The 21,961-nt window shown below is 38.5% G+C and overlaps 1 protein-coding gene across 4 annotated transcripts in view; it reads right to left on the minus strand.

Moving 5' to 3' along the window:
• Positions 1-3,253: 3,253 nt before the first annotated feature.
• The window catches only part of RPS6KA3 (ribosomal protein S6 kinase A3), a 76,639-nt gene continuing 57,931 nt past the window's right edge, over positions 3,254-21,961 (minus strand). Inside the window, exons 11-22 of one of the 4 annotated variants that reach the window (XM_061627278.1) lie at positions 21,095-21,183; positions 20,932-20,996; positions 20,743-20,845; positions 19,999-20,123; positions 18,524-18,646; positions 18,073-18,162; positions 17,080-17,238; positions 16,085-16,246; positions 15,167-15,243; positions 13,716-13,833; positions 10,697-10,837; positions 3,254-9,349 (exon numbers count right to left, since the gene is read on the minus strand). In XM_061627278.1, coding sequence (XP_061483262.1) covers positions 9,227-9,349; positions 10,697-10,837; positions 13,716-13,833; positions 15,167-15,243; positions 16,085-16,246; positions 17,080-17,238; positions 18,073-18,162; positions 18,524-18,646; positions 19,999-20,123; positions 20,743-20,845; positions 20,932-20,996; positions 21,095-21,183 — 1,375 coding nt within the window. In that variant the 3' untranslated portion in view covers positions 3,254-9,226. Of the gene's footprint in view, positions 9,350-10,696; positions 10,838-13,715; positions 13,834-15,166; positions 15,244-16,084; positions 16,247-17,079; positions 17,239-18,072; positions 18,163-18,523; positions 18,650-19,998; positions 20,124-20,742; positions 20,846-20,931; positions 20,997-21,094; positions 21,184-21,961 lie in introns of all 4 variants that reach the window. The other 3 variants (XM_061627277.1, XM_061627279.1, XM_061627280.1) reach the window with 3 other exon arrangements.

Genomic DNA, 21,961 nt, shown 5'->3' on the forward strand with positions numbered 1-21,961 from the left:
ACATCTGCCCCTTTCTCCAAACGAGGGGAGGACTTTTGCTGAAGTGCCAGAGTTTCTTTCAGGTGTGCTGAGGGGGCAGGTGTCTGCCTATAAAACCATGTGGCAGACGCCTAAGGAGGCTGAGGGCAGAGCTACAGAAGAGGGGATTACTATCGCCAAATCCCATCTCGCACTGCCACTGTTGACGACGCCCTTACTCAGAACGAAGAGGGCTTTTCGTGAAGCAAAAAGAAGCAACGCTGCAAGGAAAGGCTGTTTCCCCCCTTCTTTCCTGGCAGCCAGCCTGTCTGCTTTTCTTGGCTCCTGCTCCGCTGCCACCTCCTTTTAATAATTATTCTTATTTGCAAGGCCGCCCAGATCTCACCTTCAGCCCAGACAGAGCCAAAAAGCAGTGAGGAAGCGCAGGACTTGCTCATCCTCCATTGTTGAGGCTGTGTGTGCCATAGTCTCTCCTTTCTTCCGCCTACATCTCTCTCCACTGCAGCAGTTGAAGGCTTCCCCCCTCCTATGTGCCCAAATGCATGCCTGCAGATGCTTGCAGGAGGGGCAGGTGTATGTGTGTGCATGTGCACTGATCTGTTTTCTGCTCTTTCATTCCCCATGTGTATGCTAAGTCATAAATGCTGATGGTCATCCCAAGGCCTAAAACCACTAACTCCCTCAATCTGTGCACCTTGTTGTCTGCAGTGTGCAATCTAGCATTATTAAAAATAAAAAAATCTCAGCAGATTGGCTGAGGCTTGGATCTGGTATTGCAGCAGAAATGTATTTATTTAATTATTACTCCATTTATATCCCACCTTTCCTCCATGTTGCTCAAGGTGGTGCACATCATTCCCCCCCCCTTTCCATTTATCCTTACACAGACTGTGTGATAGGTCAGGCTAAGAGACTGTGCTTGGTCCAGGGTCACCCAGCTTCATGGCTGGGTGGGGATTTGAACCTGGTTCTTAGTCCAACACTGTAACCCACTGGTGTTGGGAGACAGGACTGTACATCTTCAGACTGCGTGTGGGGGTGGAGAAGGGGGATACCAATTTGTTTGGATCTTTGCATTAAGAAAAGAAAGCAACACCTCCCTGTCTGCAGGGAGCTTTTAATGGAAAGGGATATTTGGAGATATTTTGCCACGCACCATTTTTTCAATTAACAGAGACTAAAATTACAATTAGCATAGGGGGCCACGAAATTCTTTGAGTTTACAAAGTAGGTCCCATACTCATAAAGGTTAGGAACCACTGGTCTAAGCTAACTGTTGTTGGCTGAAGTGAATTCTCAGTGAGTTCGACACACACACTAACTCCAGAGGACAAGAAATGCTCTGTGGGATCAGGCCAATGACCTCTAGTACAGCATCGTTTTCTCACAGTGGCCAGCCAGATTCCCATGGGAAGCTCACAAGCAGGACCTAAGTGCAATAAAATACAATTTATTTTATAATAAAGTGGCAAATTTGTACCAATTGGTACACTGTCTTTCAGGGAAGCTTATCCGCCATTGCTCTTATTGAGGAACATCTGGTAAGTTTGAGGAACCCCTGTTGAGGAATCAATTCATAGTAGCAAAGAGACATCTCGGAGCTCAACTAGTTCATCAAGGCAAGGGCATAAAAATCTAATGTCAATCTATAGACCTAATTTAACATGCTGATGTTAACAGTATGTAGCCACCAAAAATAGTTTCCTTTGTTGATAGGGCTCCATGCAGCTACTGATACATTTATCAGCAATTGAATTGTGTGGTATAAATGCCATTGCAAACTAAGTTCCATACCAAAATATGCAGCACAGGGAAGGTGGGTGGGTGGGAACTTGCATACTGACAATGAATATTTACTGACTTCTGTTAAGTGAATTCATTAACAACTGACTTGTAAAAACATGGGCAAAAGTTGCATTTTGTAAGAGAAAAAATAGTTATTTAAGCAAAAAAGTAAGTTCTATAAGCAAATGAGGTCTGCCCTGGTCCACCTAACATCAACCCTGCCTAGATTTTCTCTCTTGAGTTCTTTCATGCCAGAACCGCCTCTGACATAAGCTGTAACTTAACCCTTCCCTTGCTTTTTCTTCAGGTGTTGTATCTTTTTAGTTGGACCGTGCCCTTACGCTCGGTCTTAGAACTGTTTTCTGTAAGCCACACTCAGAGGCTTTTTGGCTAAAGGATGGGATTGTCCCATCCAGAGCCAAGGAACGCAGGCACACACGATTCAGTAAGGTTTTCTATTTTTATTAAAGTTATATCAAAAGCTTTTCAACTCGTTCACCTAACTATGCTTTCTAAGAACTATTTCCCCGACTAGTGCTGACTAAGCAAGCCTCCAGTTACAGATGTTGATTCAGCACCCCCTCCTTGTTAACGCCTCCCCTTAAATAGGTTTCACTTTCGCACACAAACAACGGCTCCTCCTAGCTCCCGCCAGCCATTGTTCACACCTCTGAATTCTGCAGAGTGGAGGGAGAGGGGCTGGACCTCAACTTCTCCCTCTGAATGAGGGGGGGCAGCTGACTGGGTAGGCATGGGAAACTGCCAAGCGCCTGGCTGGGAATCAGCAAGTGGATCAGGTGGCTCCTAGGCTGCAGGAGAAAGGACAGCAACCTCTGACAGCTCTCCCTGTCCTTCCACGGGAGGAGTTGGGATTTTGGGTTGGGTGTGCTGAGATCCTTCCTCCCTCAACCCCACACCCGAGTCCTCAAAGTCAGAGTCCTCCTCCTGCAAGACCAGCCCACCCCCATCCTGGGTCACAACAGGGATAGAGATGGGAGCTTTTATCATTTGCACTAATTGTTCCTTTGCAAGTGGGGCTTACTGACAGTTCAGCTGAGTCCCTCTCACTCCCCAGGGATCGGTTGCAGTAGGGCATTTTCCATCAGCTACAGAGCTTTGGTGCAGGAAGAAACCTGCTCTGGAGACCAACATAATCATGTGCAGTGCATGAAGAGGGGTGGGGAGAGTCTGGGTCATGCTGGACTTAGGAAGCTGAGGTTGTGCAAATCTCTAGCATGGCTTCTGCCTGCTCATGAAATTCACCTCCTCCTCCCTGCCCTCAAGCCTACTGTGCATGCCTAAAAACAATGCAGAGGTGACCACAAATAGCAGCTGCCTAATGCCCTAAGCCAACATTTTTAGACCCCTGTAGTCAATTACGTGTTTTTTTTTGCCACAGAACTATACTATGAACCTAGGAATCACACAATTAATGAATATACTTGTTTTGTAACGAGAAATGATATATTATTTGAACATCACACATTAATACCTTTGAAAGTTTATTTGCTGTATAAATTCAGTTTCTTTTGAAGACTACAAAACCTGCCTTTTGACAAGGGTACAAGCAATGGTAGCTTTCCAGGCTCATCTGTGGTTATGTCTGGAACAATTCTGATTACGTATACAGTATTTTTTGAAAACATACATAGCTCTCAATGAAACAATCAGAAGTTTTCAGTATTTTAGCTTGTTCATCAGCACTTCAGTTCCATGATGCTAATAGAAGCATCTGACAGATGCTATTTTTAATTTTCTACTCTAAAGGTACAATATAGTCAGCTCCTCTTACTGTACCTTAATTTGCATGCTGAAGAAGTCAATATAAAGAATGATTGTACGTAACTGTAGAAAAATAGTTTGATATTTTTTTAAAAAATCTCTTACAGATTCCCCCTCCCTTCACTAAAACTGTAAAATAATTACATCCCTCACGAGTGCACTTTTCCTTTGATTAGGTCAGAAGGATCAAGATAAAGCTAATCATATACATCACTGTCATGAGTTAAAAGCCATTCATTACTGCTTACCAAGAATTCACATGCCTTAAAAAAGCTTTCCTTTTCATTATCAGAAAAGCAGTACTTTAGTTGATCTAATACATTTACAACAACAAAAACTTACATACATTTCCTTATGCCCTGATCATGTATTTAAAAATCCATTTTAATAATCCATTCACTTGTCTTTAACACAGTTAATCTAACAAGGACTATTGCAGAAAATCTCAGTTTTCTCCTGCTCAGATATTGAGAACATTACTGATAATTTATTTTGTTTTGTTAGCCATTTAATTGCAATCCTCAAGCTCTTCTTAGTTTTCATTTCATCTCACGTCATACCTTGTAGGGAAATGTGTACAGTAAGAGAGTACTTTGAAATGCCATAAAGCTAGCTCTAGCTTCCCATATGGGACAGTACAGTGCTTATTTGAGGGAAACCATGTGGCTTGACATCTTCTTATACAGTTGCTTGTTTGGCCATGGACAGTTGTTTCATGTTACCAGAGATATAACCTAAACTGATAAATTATTGCAGCCTCTCTATCAGATAGCAATAAATTCATATCCTGTTTATAGTGGGGGGTAGGGTGGGTAAAGAACATGAGAGTTTTTAAAAAATCATATAAAGGTGTCTCGGGTCTTGACATTTTAAAGTGGCTTAAAAGGTGCCAATGCTGAATCTAAGTTGGCATATTGATTTCCCTTACCACAGTTATGAATATACAGGAAAGAGTAACTGTTTGTGGAAGAGGAAATGCGGGCAAATGAAGACTAATGAAAGGGTTGAAGGAGAGAACTGGACTATTTTTTTGTAAATTATTTATTTCAAAATTTTAGTAAGTCAGCAGTCCTAAACACTCTAGATGGTTTTGTCTTTAATCATCCATCATGGTGTCTATTTTAAAGTTAACTAGTTTGAAAGTCAGAAGTAAAAACATTTTTAATGATAATCTGCATTGTTGATACTAGTATTTCAGGCCACAGAGGGAAAGTAGCAGCAAAGAGAAGCAGTGTGGCCAGCTGCTCCTCAGACAGAAAAAAACATGATCTTGCAGTGATATTTTACAGTACTTTCAGATGCTGTACTTCGATTTTACGTCTTTAAGAAATCTGCTTTCTAAAAGGAAAGGGAGCATTTTAACAGGTTTGTAAGCCCTAGAGGAAATGTAAAAATTGCTTGGCATTATAGTTAAATAGCTCCCAGCATATAACTAAGCTGGTGTGAGCATAACCATATGTAAAATGAGGCCAAATCAACTGGTGGTTTTTAAAATGTTAAATATGGTTTAGTTAATTGTGTAACTTCATAGAAAACGAAAACAAGGCTACCTGATCACTATCTGAAGTGAGCAGAAGCAAAAGTCAAAACCGAAGCAGCATGACTTATCTTCAGAATCACTTCTGCCTATTAAAAATCTTTTACATAATTCTGCTTCTCCTGTGAGCATATTACTATTTGAAACACAATCAATGAAGCACTTAAACGTTCCATTCCATACTAATGTATGACTACACAACAAAAAGCTGGATGCAGGCAGTTATAAATGCTGGGTTTGAATGTGTCTTGTTTGAAACAAGTCAATGTTATTGCTACAGAATGCTGACCAGGAAGCCAACTTATTGTAAAACAAAGTTTAGGTAGAGGAACGAGTGCCCACATCTGAATAAGAAAAGGTGAATAAGTACTAACTAGGGAATATCTAACTGGTGTCCTATGCAAGCAGCAGAAGGGTTTTGATCCAGCAGGCGGCATCTACTAGTGAAGGAAGAGGGGAGGTGATTTTTTTGTGGATTGCCTCTTCTGCCTGCAGTTGAGGGTTGGAGGAACGGGATAGCAACAGAAATCCCCTTTTTTCCTCCTTCATTAGTGGACATGTTCTGCTGGAGCAGCAATACCAGGGTAACTAACTGAATTCCACCCTAGGGAGACATAGTAACAAACACTAGCCTAAAGTAGTTCACATTTTTCTAGGGTCAAGTGAAATATTTCACTCAAGAGGAACTTTTTAATATTTACAATGCAATTCCATTGCATATTTACTCAGAAGTAAGTCCCACTGTGTTGACTAGGGCTTACTTTCTAGTAAGTGGGTTTAGGAGTACAGCCTGAGTGACCCTGGATAAGAAAGTGGGTGTCACAAAGCCTGAGTAAAAAATGCAAGAATGGATATACTTCAACTGTGCAAAATTATTTTGTAAACATAACATTCTTAAGGGAATAATTTAAACGAAGTCATACCTCTTTCTCAAGAGCAAAGCCACAGAAGCAGAATTATGGTTACTACTAGATCTAACAGCAGAAGGGCAAAAGGACTAGCACCTTCAAAATATCTGATAAAAATCTGTCAATGACAAAGCAGCCCCTGAACTTTAGATTAGAATAGTTTCTTATAGCATTATGACATGTGTTCATTAATTTGAGATCTCAGAAGGTGGAAAAACCAAGTTATTGAAAGAAATCCATCTCCCAAGTATTAAGAAGCATGCCACACATTATAATTTTATATTTGATTGTTCATTAATAACAAAGAGACAAGGTGCTGTACTACATTACCTTGCTCCAGAATAAACTTTGAACACTTCGATCTTAGCCAACAGCTGCAAGCATTTCAACCTCTTTGTCAATTTTAAGATATTAGGTAGCCATGTTCCAACTTCAACTAACATATTACAAGACTGAATAAGCCTGACCTTATAGGAAACAACATGCTTATTTCCTTTGGGTTGATTTAAGTTGTTTGTGGAAAACAGTATCTTTACAATGCTTAGTTTTTTAGTTTGCCTTTTCACAAGTCCAGAAACACAATGGAATTTCTGTTTATACAGTTGTGAACTGCATCGTAAGTGCTTTAGGGGTATTATGCTGCTGAAACGAATAGTTGAGGACTACTCTAGTTAGGAATGAAATACATCAAGGACCACAGAGCTAAAAATAACAGCCTATTGAAAATCTCTGCTTAAAACTGAAAGAAATAAGCATAAGATATTTGGGTCTAGACTTGCCCTTCCACAAACAAAGGGATTGAGATCCAGCAGAGGCTCCCACCGGAGAGTGAAGAAGAGATTTTTGCCAGTTCCTGCGGCACCACTTCCCACACTATTCAAGAGTCCTCTGCTCCTCCATAATAGCTTTTGTGTCTTCCCCCACTTCCTCGCATGCAGTGGTGGGAAACCTTTGGCTCTCCAGATATTACTGAACTACATTAGCCCTGCAAGCACAACCAATGGCCAGGGATGGTGGAAGTTGTAGTTAGCAACATCTAGAGTGCCAAAGGTTCCCCACCCTAAGTGGATACTCTGGATTCACAGTACTGGGTTAATATTTTAAAGAAAATATTCAAGAAACCCAACCAGAAAAGGTAGACAGCTCATTTCTTGCACAGTACACTCCAAATCACATGAATTAAGAATACGGGATCTTAACTCCCAGATACTGAACTACTACCCCACTAATATGAAATGTTCAGTTGTTCCTTTACCTTTACAAGGCTGAGGTCACAGTTAAGGGATTAGCAATTTTGGATTTGTCACTGTAAGGAAGATTGCAGGCAGCTTGTGGAATTATGAAAAAGATTCCCAAATGTAACAAAGGAAAACTGGATTTCACAATACCAAAATTCAACAAATAAGAGATAGTAGTAAGTTAAAGGCCCCTGGTTGGCTAGGTTAGCAGCTTCTAAGGGTAACACAAACAGAGGCATGATTTTGCAGACTAGCCTAATGTGAAAATAAAGGAAAAGTATGTTTTTGAAACGACAATTTATAAATAAAAACTATGATAGCCTGAAACAATAAAACCAAAAGGTTTGCAGGAATATGCAAGGCAAGGAATGACACAAAGCAGTAGAAGTTACTAAGAAAATATGGACAGGAAGACTAAGAATGCTATGGGACTCTGTGATCTATGGAAAGGTGAGCACTTGTAAGACCCAACAAAGCTACTACATGTTGCCTATCTTGCTTCCATTTTCTTTAACATGCTGAATGGGGACTAAGTTGACAAAACTCAAGAGGACGGAAAAAACATTATTACTAATACAGTAAAAAAATCTTTGGCGGAACTCTGAGATGATCTATCAAAATTACACTGTACTTCAATATATTGTACTTTTTAGTAAATACAACTTCAATATTTCCAGAAAACAAGTACTCCAAGACAATTTAAACTGTTAACAAGCTGGGAACACAACCCTTTTCTCTCTTTCCCAAGAAAATAACAGAAACATGGTTCAGGCTCCATTGTATTCACTGTATTCACAATGGCTTTGTCATTAGTATGTGGGTTTAGAACTGTAGCCTTAGATCCATACTGTACACCAAGGGTGCCAGCCTACCAACTAGCAATGAGAAAAAGCCCAACTTAGATAGCAGAACCACCAGGAACAGATTGAAGAGATTGGGCACATTTCTATTCAATTCAAACATCATTCAGCTTTGGATTGTTAGTTGAAAATAACCCAAGTAACCAATCTGCTATTAGTAATTTCCTAACAAGAAATTGCTAGCATGCTCATTAATGGGCAATGTACTGCTTTAGCTTTAAACGTTACATTTCCCACCCTACTTCTGTTTAGTTCTGTAGAACAGTGGTCCCCCACTCTCAACACAGTTTTTTTTTTAAAATGACTAGTTACAACTAAACACAACTGAACTGGTGAAACTATTTTGCCATGGTGTCCAATGTCCACAAAAAGGACAAGCACACTGGAGATAGTTATTTTTTCACATCAGATCCAATTCCACATGTTTGATTATGAGAAACCTGTTGTGCCATTCAATGCTGTAACAGCTCTAGTTTCCCATGATGTCTACCAATGTGCCTATGGGGAAGACATATGCAAGGAAAAACACATTCACAAAAATACATTCAATAGCTGTTTAACAGTCACGCTGCTTTAGAGATGTTAACCGTACTGATTAACCATTTAATCAGACTTAATTGCCAAATTTAATTAGTCTAAATAGAAGGCATGTAAAAGGAAACAGTACAGAAATGTACTGTTTACAAAAAGTTTACAAAAACATATAAAATGCTGGATGGCACAAATAATACAGTGCTAATATAAACATACTGATTAAGCTAAGTGCTTAACATAAACTGTCCATCCAAACATGTAACAAAGAATATTTTAAAGGGAGAAAAAACATTCCCTATAAAAATAATGCTATATGGGGAGAGTGCTTTATTCAGTGTATTTAACGTGACAGAAGAAATGTTCGTAATTCTACTTGATCTCCATGAACACTTAATTCTCTATTGATTTCACGTTATACTCCCATCCGAAGGGCAATATTTTGCTATCAATAGTTTAAAGCAAGAATAGATGAAAGCAGGAGCAGCAGCATAATAGGTACCAGCTGGAACAGTGTGCTTGCAGGTATCTTGGATATGTGCTACCTGTTGCCAAGATTTGTGCTATCATCATATTATGGTACCAAATTTTGCAACTAAGGTCACTTCACAGAGCAGTTGAGGTAATTTTTTTTACTCCTCTTCGTTGAGCAAGAGTAGAACGGCCCACTGGCTCTAAAACTGGTGACTGGTTGCGGTTCAGTGCTGAGTAGGTAGCAGCCATGGCACCCTAAAAATTAAAGGGTTAAAAAATAAATGTAATGTGATTATCCAAACAATCACAAGTTATAATTCAATAATTAGGGATTATTTTTAACAAGCAACTGCTTTTAATAATGTGGAAGTTCACTACTCTTCACGAATCCAACTCTTAACACTAAAGCTTTGTTTACATTGCAATGCATCTCTAGTTTTATTTTGAGTCATTTTGGTTCACCTTGCCCACAGTGTCCAGATACATAGTGTCTGAATTTTCTTTTTCCCCTCCCAATCTCCTTTCCTTTTGTGTTGTGAATTTTTGATTGTAAGTCTGAGGAGGAAGATAATTTATCACTGACAGCTGTAAGCAATTGTGAAAACCTTTTTGGACTGAGGAGTTGGATAATTTTTTTAAAAAATCAGCCTGTCCCAACCTCAAGCCCTCCAGATTTTTTGGAGTACAACTTCTGTTACGCTGACTGGGGCTGATGCGAGTTGGTATCCAAAACAAATAATGCCCAATTGTCTAAAAATAGATGGTTGGAAGTGTCCCACAGACTTGCATACTCTTCCCCACTTGCGTTACCTGATCCCTTTCTGTTTCAAAGCTAACCAGGGTAAACAGTGCATATGTATTAACATTAAAAACATTAACCACAGTTCTCAGCCATGCTTAGAAGTTTGCAAACTTGTTTGGCCGTACTATGGTTAGTATTAACACAAATTCAAATATAATGCCAACTATAGTTCTGAAACACAGTGGGAGGGGGATTGCCTATGTGAATGGCATGAAAGAGTGAGCCCACATGAAACTGCTGATGGCTCAACTATGGTTAGGTGATCAGGCAGCAGTTCATCTGTGTCAGCTAATATATTTGCCTTTGTTATCAGTTCCTTTATGCATTTTTACATTTGGATCCTGCAGGCCCAGGGTTGGTAACAAACAGAAAACTACAAAATAAATACAGTCAACATTTTACAGTTTTACTGAATTGTGCTTTGACCTATACAGAAAGGACTTGCTCCTATTTTGCCAGTAAAGATACTATCTATAACACTTTACTGATGTAACAACTTATCAATGTTGTTTTCCCAATGATGGAAGTACTATTACAGTATTTCAACAAATTAGTGTTGTAAGGGATAGGTAGCCTAAGAAAATCTAGCAGGCAAACAGGAAAATGTAAGTAGAAACTGCAGTTCAATTTGGGGGGGGGGTAGGGGAAAAAAGAAAGAGATAATGAATAGCGATGAAACAATCTATGGAATGGAAGTGCAGCCAGTGACAGGGTATCTGGGGAAATGATAGGGGATGTAGGCAGTTTGCAGAATTTTGGAAAATCCAAGACTCACAACAGTTACATAAATGTTTATTTACCTTCACAAGATGTGGAGCATCTTGCCTGTTAAGTTGGAACTGAGGCAACTGGTCACAGTGAACAATCCAGGGATGTCTTAAGACCTGGGCAGCAGTCAATCTCTGATGAGGGTCAACATGAAGCATTTTCGAAACCAAATCCTGTGAACAATAAAACAAAACTGAACAGACATGCTTTAAGGTTTATATATGTCTGAATAGACATGCTTTACACAACACAACAATTTTGAGATTCTGAGTCTCAACAAACTACATAAATTCAGAGAAAGCTTTTCAGATTATTAATACATCGTATTTCCAGGTACATTTTCAAATATTGTAGGAGAGAGATCTGTTATCAAGAAAGGGGATCGGGAATCTTCACAGATTAAAACAAAAGGATGAAAACATCTGGAGCATATTAAACTAATTTTGTTCAGCAACATCACATTTTCAAGACATAGTTTGGAGCTTTTATCATTGGAAGAAAATGAGTACTCTTTTGGAAAGATTAGTGATACGCCCACCAAATAGTTAGAATAGTTAGCCTAAAGATGGTCTGTAACTAAGCGGACGAGTGTCTGAGAGCTCCATCTTCTGTTTCCAGCAGGCTTTATCCTTTCTTTTGATTAGCCTCTCCTGTCTCTACTTTTTCCATCTGCAGATAAGGTATCAGTTTGTGCATCAGTCTGCTGCCTTGCATCTTCACCCTGATTTCCTTGACCTCCTTCCTCATTAAGTTCTATTCAGCGGAAGGCAATTTCTGTGGCCATGATAGTGTGAAGCTCACCACATTTACCTAACCTTGGAAGAATGTGGTCTTGCTTCCCCAGTTTTTGCAACTCTGTATTTCCAAGTGCGTGCATGTGAGTGCTTATTCCGCTTAATAAGAGAACGAAGAGAAGGAAGCAGATTACTCCCTCTGTTGTATGTGCATGTACACGTATGTGTGAGCTACACATAAATGTGTGCATGAAAATAAAAGATAAAAAGGAGAGACAGTATAATTATAGATGGCCATCTGCCCCATTGTCCCCACAGCATACTAAGAACAAGCCACTTGTGTCACCAGTGTCTGAGCATGTTTTCTGCATCTGTGTTGGAATTGCTTTTTAATATGTTCTTAAACCTTTTTTTAAAAAATGTTTTTAATCTTAGACGATGTTTTGAAAGCTTTTTTAAGAAACATTTTTAAAGATGTTTTGTTTTAATGTGTTTTAACATTTGTTTTTATGGTGTTTTAAAGTTTTTAGTGCTTTTGTTTGCTGCCCTGGGCTCCTGCCGGGAGGAAGGGCGGGATATAAATCAAATAATAAATAAATAAATAAAATAAGTTTTGCCACTCTAGTCCGATTGCAACCCACTTACTTTTTCTCATATAAAATCAACAGCATCCCTTAACTTATGTGGGACAAAGCAAAAGGGCCCTGGTTGTCAAACTCCTTGCATCCCTACCATACTTTCAAGTATCCTGTCACTGGCTGCACTAGTTTCTTGCTCCATTTCTATTTTCTCCTCCATTATACTACAGTCTGCACTTCCACTTTCCAGTTTATGTCTGCTAGCTTTTCTTAGGCTACCTATCCTTTACACCTGTTTGTAAGGGACAAAACAAAGAGCCCCCATATTTTTCAGAATAAAACCTGCTCTTTCCTGGAAGTAGGGTCACCTGAAGCAGGGCCTTGAGCTCTATTTCCTGTAAGTACAGGATTTCAGGTTTATTTGGTAGTTTTATAAAACTAAAAATCATTCATCAGCTATGTTTCAGAGAAACTTCAGAAAAAATTGACATGTTAACCGTGGTGAACTATACATGTTTCTCCCTATAAATACTAGTTTATAAAATAAAACAATCAGCATCAATGAAATGTACATGGCACACCAAATATGATTGTCTTCTAAATACTTGTTAAAACCTTGCATTATTTTCTATCAAATTTAATTTCCCACTTTCTCTCAAGATACTTGTACTTCAATGAAAATGTCCTTCTCCAACTATCATGAGAGTGTTGGGAGCTAGAATAGGAAATTCTGCAGAATGTATTTCTAAGATTTCTAACAGGAGCCCTGCTTGGCAGCTTGTCATAGTGCAGAGATGGAATTCATGCTAATAATATTTTACCACATTGTTTTACTGTCATTTAAGTAATATTGCAAATTTCTTTAAATGGATGATAGTAGATTAACAGGAAAGTGTTTTTGGAAGCAAAGCAGAATACATATGTCTCTCAACATAAACGGAAAATGTCCCAGCCTAAAATATTAATTTTCAAAATCTAAAGAACTGGAATTTGGACAAGACAAAGCACATATAAAGATAAACTCTAATTAAGGTATGGAAGCTATTCAGTCCTCTTTATTTTCTCCATATATTCATCAAAATATAGCACATTGCTGAAAGCTTAACACATTTAGCCATGACTAAGGCTTCTGACACTGAGATTCTAAACCAGGTGAGGTGAACCTTTGGCCCTCCAGATGTCACTGAACTACAACTCCCATAATCCCTGGCCATTTTCCATGCTTGCTAAGGCTGATGGGAGTTGTAGTTCAGCAATATTTTGAGAGCTAAAGTTCCTCACACCTATGCCTACTCACTTATCTTAAGACAGTATGAGAAATGCTTTATACCAGCAGCTTAGTATTTGAATAGCTCAGGTGACTAAGAACATTTGTTACTGTGAGATTGATAACAGATTTCAGATGATAATTTTGCACTGGATCAGGTTCTCATATGGTACGTTTTCCACATATGCTTTGAACCATTCTGATTAATCTTTGTTACTTCTTTTGGGAGATTTTACTTCTCCCTTATCAAGTTTTATAGAGAGGTAGTGTTTTCTGTTTGAACATATTTGGATACATTTGGTTTTTATAGGTTATTTTTTCGTTCCAGCTATCTTTTATTTATTTACTCCCAAGCAAGGCTCAGACTTTACTGTTTTATTTTTAAGCATTTTTGTTTAATTTTTATTTGAACTAATTTTATGTTTGGATTTTTCTAGAAATCTAACATACAATCGATAGAACATATATTTACCTTTGCTGTATCTGAAACGGAATTCCAGTATCCACCACTGAGAGAGAACTTCCCACTACCTATTCGTGCCAAGATTTCTTCTGGGGTATCATCAGGACCATTTGCAAATGGAGTATAGCTAAAAAATAATGATTTTAAATATTATTTTTATTGACTTCCAACTAGCACAAGTGACAATGACACTAAAATAATAATTAATGCACACACCATGAATAATCAAACTATAGAAATAGATCACGGGAATATGGGTGTCAGGAAGTAGCTTGTTACCACCTTATTGAATTCAGCAAAAGTAATTTCAGAAGTAATTGCATTTTATGTAGCAATACTCAAGCCTATTCAGTACTAGTAAGCACCAAAAGGTGCTTTGCTATATATTAGCTGTGGCCACCCAGTTCTTTGAAGCTAACTAATGGCAGGTACACATTTTCTGACATGCAATTCATGATTTTCAGTACAGAGGAAAAATGTGGTAGCTGTCTTAGGCATAATTGGTGTTTTATTTCATGAACAATTCCTTAAAAAGATGTAGGAATGATGGAATGAGGTGTTAGAAGGTGGTCCATCCACAAGACAGAACCTATGAATAACATGTTTAACTGACCAGGTTACCAAGAGAAACAAGAGTATAAAAAAAGGCCCTGCTGGATCAGGCCAGTGGCCTATCTAGTCCAGCATGCTGTTCTCACACTGGCCAACTAGATGCCTATGGATAGCCCACATGTAGGACCTGAGCACAACAGCACTGATACTACTTGCCAGCAATAATATTTTCTGTTTGGTACATTGGGTGTTTCCGGGGTTGCAAACATTATCTCAGTAGCATTGGAAGCCACCAGAGGTAAGCAACTCACATGCTGCTGCAACACTGAAGGCGACCTTTGTTATATGTCTAACTAGACTTGTCAGATGAGAATGTGTAATGTGTTGTGAGTGCCTCTTGGATCCACCTTACCTTACAGATCTTAAAATACATACATTAAAACAAAACAGCCTTAAAAACATTTTTTTAAAAAAACAACTTTAAAAAAGAGTTAAAAACATTATTAAAAAACATATTAAACAATTCTAACCCAGACGCAGACTGGGATAGGTCTCAACCTAAAAGGCTTGTTGAAAGAGGAAAGTCTTCAAAAGGCACCAAAAAGATAGCAGAGATGGCGCCTGCCTAATATTCAAAGGGAGGGAATTCCACAGGGCGTATATGCATGTGCAAGTAAATGAATGATTGGGATATGAAAGGTGCAAAAAACAGAGAAGCACAACAAAAGCAAGAGAACATGAGCAGCTCTCAAGGGAACATAGAGCAGGACAGAGTATGCACAGGACAGGCACTTGCTGCAAGAGAATACTAATTTAGGTCTGAAACTCTGAGAAGAAAGTTACAAGAACCTCTAATCTACTTTTACAAATTAATGTAAGAATTTCCAGCTTAGAACCTACAAACATACCCAGTCAGCATTGTATAAAGCAGAACACCAAGGCTCCATATGTCACATGCAGCATCATAGCCTTGCCTTTTTAAAACCTAAGGAAAGCAATGTTTTCAATTAGTTTCTATAGAACAAGTCAATTCCTTTGGTGGTAAATAATGGGTTGAATTCAATGCAGCACAAGCAGGCATCCACTTATGCATCTGGGCTTCTCCTTTCCCTCCTCCCTGCAGCCCCCAGAACGCACCCAAAATCTTTTCCAGAGTGTGGGGGGACCCTCCAGAACAGATTTTAGGAGCAATTGGAGACTGGAGGGGGAGAAAAGAAACCAGAAGTCCTATTGCGCAAGCAGATTTCCATTGCACAAATGGGTGGACATCACTGGATGTCATCCATTATCATTACTCAAGTTCACAAGAACTGAAGGAGTGAGCTTTTTCCATTATGTATTTAAAAAACAATGTGTGAGTTATCAAACAAATCACTCCACTGAAGCAAGTACTTAAGGTGAAGACCTTGCCACTGCACAGCCACCAAAGGATTGCGGGGGGGGGGGGGAATAAACAGGAAAATTCCACTCAAGTATAAGGGGTAGGAGCTCTGGAAGACTACATCAGAATAGAACTACACATAAAAGGGGGGAAGAAAGAGAGAAACATGTCTAAAGAAGTGTCCTTGTTTCTGTCCTTAAACAAAGCATAAAATCACTTGTTGCACCACTTGATACCTCATCAGCAGTCTCAGCACTTTTAAAAGGAAGGGGCAGGAATTTCTTATGTTCTACCTCAAATCTCAAAATCACTATGGATTAGCCAGCACATGCACAGCCTGTATATGGGACTGCACAGCAACTACATCACTACCTGGGTTAAGGAATCAAAAGCAGGTCATAGGATTGCATGTTCTCACCTCCATACCAAAGAACCTGGTATTTACCTCAGGAGCAACAAAATTTGCTGTGTAACAAGGAGTCATTAAAAGGCCATTTTCTGCTCTCAGCTGCTTTGCAAAGCCAAAATCACAAATTCGAATAGATTCTGGATTGCCTGATTCATCAACATAAAGGATATTGCTAGGTTTCAAGTCTCTATGTACAACCTAAACCAAAAACAAAGAAAGATGGCTGTCATTTCTATTAAAAGCACAGAATACTTATTTTGTTTGTTCTCCAGCATTTAAGGAGGATATAAAAGGATGTTTCCAATATCAAGTTCTCTTTGTTGTAAAATGAATTCAATGAACATAGCCAAATCAGTCTTGGGCCCATTTTGTATATGCCAACCATGAGCATTCATTTTTACATATTAATTATAGCATATGCATATATAATTAAAAATACATACTTGTGTGCTCCCTCTTATTCACCATATCCCATTGTCAACCTGGTTTCTACTTTTGGTCTTCCCTTGCCCTTTCTCAGATTCACCTTCTTCCACTCCAGGTGGTAGTATAGTTGATGCAGAGAACTACTCTCTCATGGCAGGAACTCCCTGCAGCGGCAATAACTAAAGATATAGTCTTATGTGGATTGGCACTATCCCATGGAAAGTTTCTAACAGGATTTAGAGGAAACGGCAACGTGGACTTAGAATTGTTTCAGAGAATAGCACCAACACATAAGGTTACAGCATAAGTTAGGGCAGTCAGCAAAGTCCCTGTCATGGAAAAGTGGTTTTTGACAGCTACCACCTCACTACTGAAAAGTTATCAACAAGCTCATGGTTTCCTATCCTTCCACTCTTTATGTGTATCTGCAGTACACACTAGTGTATAATTAATGAATACCTACAGATCAAAACAGAATACCACAGAGATGGAAGAAGTTAAAATAAAGTAGATATTTAGAATACCTGTATTGATGGAAGAGCTAATCTACTGTGTTAACTCAGATAACACATTTAAAAATATACTCTTCAAGAAAGCAGACTTACTCCTTGTGCGTGAAGATATTCAACAGTTTTTGTTATTGTCAATAGGACAGCACTGGCTTCTCTTTCTGAAAAAAATTTTTGCCTAAGGATTTTGTCCAACAGTTCTCCTCCTTTCATAAGTTCTGTTACCAGATACACATATTTCCCATCGTCGTACACCTGAAAAGTGCAACACATCATTTAAGCCCTTAATCATGCCATACAACAGAGTTGTATCTAACTTTAGAGTACACCCACTGAAATAAAAGGACATAACTAACTTAGGTCCATTAATTTCAATGGGACTACTCTGAGTAGAATTTAGTTAGATAAAACCCAGAAAGTAAAAATAACTTGACTACTGAAGACAGAAACTATTTGAGTTCTGAACTAATTTTAAGGTCCTCCGATTATCCAGCAAGTCACATAGTAGCATATATTAATCACTACATATATTAATCACTAGTTTTAGAATGGTGAACAATAAATAAATAAATAAATTAGTGAAATGTACTAACTAGATTTCTAGCCTCAGGTGTTCCTAATGCATGTATAGGAAAGTGCATTCCTTGGCTACTCTGTTTCTTGGTCAAGGGTCTGATACGAAGCTTATCAAGAAATTCAATTGAGTGTAAGTAGCACAGGAACTGCATATATAGACAGACACAAAGTTATCCTTATAAACATATTTCTGTATATGTATGTGAATTGCAGATAACTTGGGGAGAGGCAGGGATAAAAAGAGGGGTACTGTCTCAAGCCTTTTACACACAGGAGAAGCAGCACCTTGTTATCGTCTACAGAAACTGATTAAAAAAGGAGAGAGAACACCCTTTTCCTTTCCCAGGTTCTCTGCCATTCAAAGGAGACGGAATTTGTGTACTAGGTGTACAGGTGAACTAGTGAGTGGATTTGTGGAATCCCAACGAAAAGTTAAATACTGTACATGTCAGAGGCATTATGTTGATATTTATGCCTGAATTGCAATAGAGATGCTTATCATCATCTACTCACATCTTTGAGAGTAATAATATTGGGATGCTGTCCATATCGTAGCAGGATTTCTATTTCCTCTGTGGGATCTCTTTTACTCTTGTCTATAATCTAAAAAGAGCAAACATACTTGAACAAATAACTTTATTATTAGCTTAATCTTCCAAATATCAATATTGTTTTGAACCTGCCACTATTTTAAATTTTTCAGTGGAATTTTGGTGCTGAGAGCCACCCCCCTTCAACCAGCTTTTCTTCTAAGCTCATACTCCTTTCTTTCAATAGGTGCTTGTAGCTTTCTGTTTCTCCAGTTCCTCAAACTCATTTAGCTGCAGAAACCACCTCCCCACAAACTCATAACAGACTCACCTCATCTGAATCTATGGCCCCCAAAATGCTTCTCAGCCTCCCTAACCCAACTTTCCCAGAGCACTGAGAATGTGCTAATATTACAGATGCTTTAAATGATTACCTTCACTGCATATTCCATATTTGTTGCTCTATGTATACATCTCTTGCAAACTGAATAGGAGCCAACTCCTATATCTTGTTTAACTTCATATCCATCAGTAAACTGAATGCTGTTCCTGTGCAACTGCTACCAAAATAACATTATCAATTAATGAGTTCTTTACAAATATCGAATTTACCTCTTCACATTTTAGAACAAATGTTTACAGTAATGAGTGATTTGCAAAACTATAAATATTGAACTTTTAAAAGAAAGTATTTCCCAATCTAATTTTCACCTCTTCTCCAGCCTGAATGCTATGGTTCAAATATAATGAATAGTGTTGGAAGACACATATGGCTGGTTTGCACATTATCTCATGGTTTAGAACTATATATACAAGCCCATCCAAAGTTCACACGCTCCCCCCATCCCTTTCAGTCTTCCACACAGCAAGGAAAAGGACTTCTGCAGGGTTTACTTTCCATTTCAAAGAAACCTTGCTTAGTATTACATTTTAACCAGATATTGACCATGTTCAGACAATCAAGTCTTGGCTTAATAAGCTGAGATATGAAAGAGCTTCATGCACTCCCATTCAGCTCCTTTGCTCTTCCTTTTACGGGAGTAAAAAAACAAATCAGAAAGCTCCAGTTAACCATAGTTTCCCATTATATCCAAACAAGGAACTATTCCAAACAAGTTGGAATATGGAAGCCAACTTTAAACCACTGCTTGATATTATGGCTTGTCTGGAAGTCATAAAGCAGTTTCTCATTATAGCGTCTGCACATAGCACTATACCATGGCTCTGGGCAGCCTTTCTGAATGTGGGGCCCTTCATTTGTTTTGAAGTACAACTCCCATGAGAGTTGCAGTCCACAACATCTACAGGACACCAGCTTGCCAAAGGCTGGTTTAAGGTTACCTGCCACAAGTGTTATTGCTGATAATTTTCTTAATAAAATTGTATCAAAAATTATCTAGCATCAGATAACAAAAAAGCCTACAGCATAAAACTGGTCTGTTAAAAGGATATATGTAGCAAAAGCTATTTAAATGAAATTGATAGAACCAAAACAAGGATAGAACATGAGAGAAAAAAGCAGGCTGATAAGAGTTACTGCTTATTTATTTTGCATATGGAAATAACGGAGTCTTCAAGACATTAAGTGTCTTGAGTTCTTGAGATACAAATAACAAAAAAGGGGGTCAGTATGATAAAACAATTTCCATGTGCCAAATTAGACTTCTGTATGCAAGGTTTTTTTTCATCATGTGAGCCAGTCATAAGAGCAGCTTTCAGGAAGAAAATGAAACCACTTCCAAATATAATCTTCCACCTATGGAAATCCTTGCACAAGGTATGTGTGAAACTTGATTATCTATGCATGGTGCAAAGCTTGTGCATCCATATGCAAAACATAAGCAATATTTTATCTATTTGTAGGCCCCTGGATACTAGCCAAATTATTGACTTCATTAAGAACGTTCACCTGAACAATTGAGTGCCCACCAGATGTTTGCATTGCTTGACTTTCATCATCCGTTGCAATAGCTACAAAACTGAAGCCACGGAAAAGTTGATGAGCATTAGCACTAGGTGGAACGCCAGGTGAATCTGAAAAAAGAAAATAACATTTTATTTTAAGATATTTCCATTTTAGAAATAATCCATAAAATGCCTAAGGCAGTTTGCACAAAAAGATACATTTCAAATTATAATCAGAATAAAACAATAAAATGGCAAGCAACAAAGATCAGGATATTTAAAAAATGGAAGATTACAATTTTAGCTAGTTGGCAAGCCAAATGCCTGATGCGACAACCAGGTCTTCACACTGTGTTGTAATGTAACAGTAAGGGAACAAGATGGGCCTCTCTAGAAAGAGCCCAGGCATGGCAGCTGAAAAGGCTGTGTTCTATGTCCCAATCAAATGCAATTCAGATGCTGGCAGAACATGAAGGACAGCCTCTACGTAAGATCTACGTAAGCAAGGAATATCTGGCTTATATCCAAGTCAAGTTACAGGACACCTGTTTGCTAGCTAACAAAACCGTGTGAGTAACGCAAAACTGAGATTGTTTGTTTCTAATGTACAAGAACTGTGTGACTGAACAACCTCTCTGGAAAAGTTATTTGATTTGTGCACTCTAACCTCATAGATAAAGTTAAAAATCATGCACATACTTAAGATTAAAACCATTAACTTCCCCAAACCTCCTGAGAACAGTATTACCTTTTGGAGTTTTTGCTGTAAATTCAGGATCAAAGTAAAACGTGTCTTCAGGTCTACCAGTTGCAGGTTTAAATGGGGGATTAATTTCTCTTCTGTACAATTTCTAAGACAATTAAATTTAACACATTAGAAAGTTATAAAGCAATTAACATACGTTGTAAGGGTATTAACTCCATTGTATGTACTTACATTCCAGTCTATTGTGGAGAAAAATGGATGCCTCTTAATTTCTTCAACACCATCAGGACCAGCTCCTATCAGAGGTCAGTAATGAAAACAACAACAGAGAAATTAGATGCTTATTTAGTTTAATATTGAGGTCTGCAATAGGTAACTTCATTAAACACTTTACCTAATCTGTTTGCAGGGTTTCTCTTGAAAAGCATTCGGAGAAGACTTTGAGCTTCTTGACTTAAAAACTGAGGCATTCCAAGTTTGGCTCTATACAATAAAAACACATTAACAGCATACAAACATTTATAGTGGAAACGCTGTGTTCACTTGCTCTAAACATACCACTGGGTGGCATTCAATGTTGCACAAGTGGACTTCTGCCATGCAATGGGACTTCTCTTTCTTCTCGTCTCCCTGAAGCCTTCCCCATGCCTCCAAAGTCTGCTCCAGAGGGTTGAGGATCCTTCAGAGCAGATTTAGGGATATGTGGGGGAAAGCCACAGGACGAAGAAGAGGAAAGGGAAGTCCTGCTGAACGAGTGGAAGTCTGTTGCACAATCAGATGGAAATTGTTGGCTGTTAGCCCTGCCTGAAAATGAAATAGCTAAAAACCTGGTCAAAAATCCACAACACAAAAAAAGCTCAAATGCTGCTTCAATCATGCAGATATAAAACAAAAAATAATTCAATTCCAGCTGTGCAATATTTGAATTACAGAAATTAAAGATAATGGGAATATGTTTATAGTTCTTTGCCATCCATATTCTCCCTCAGTTCAATTTACAACATGTATTGGGAGGGTTGTGTATATTGGGAGGGTTGTGTATCCTAAGAATTTCAGTCTTCCTTTTAAAAAAAGCATGACAGCAGTACCTAGTAAAGCCAAAGGAGGGATTTTTAGTGCAGCTATCTCAGCTCTCAAAGACAGCAGTCACACTTAAGCTCAAGTCCCCAGTACTCGTGCTTCTGCTAAGTTTCATGTGTACTTTCCACTCTTCATTTCAGTAGATGGAATTCATAAACAGAAAAGAAACACTGTGAGTGAC

This window comes from Rhineura floridana, chromosome 5 (assembly GCF_030035675.1).
Source record: "Rhineura floridana isolate rRhiFlo1 chromosome 5, rRhiFlo1.hap2, whole genome shotgun sequence".
NCBI classification, from domain to species: domain Eukaryota; kingdom Metazoa; phylum Chordata; class Lepidosauria; order Squamata; family Rhineuridae; genus Rhineura; species Rhineura floridana.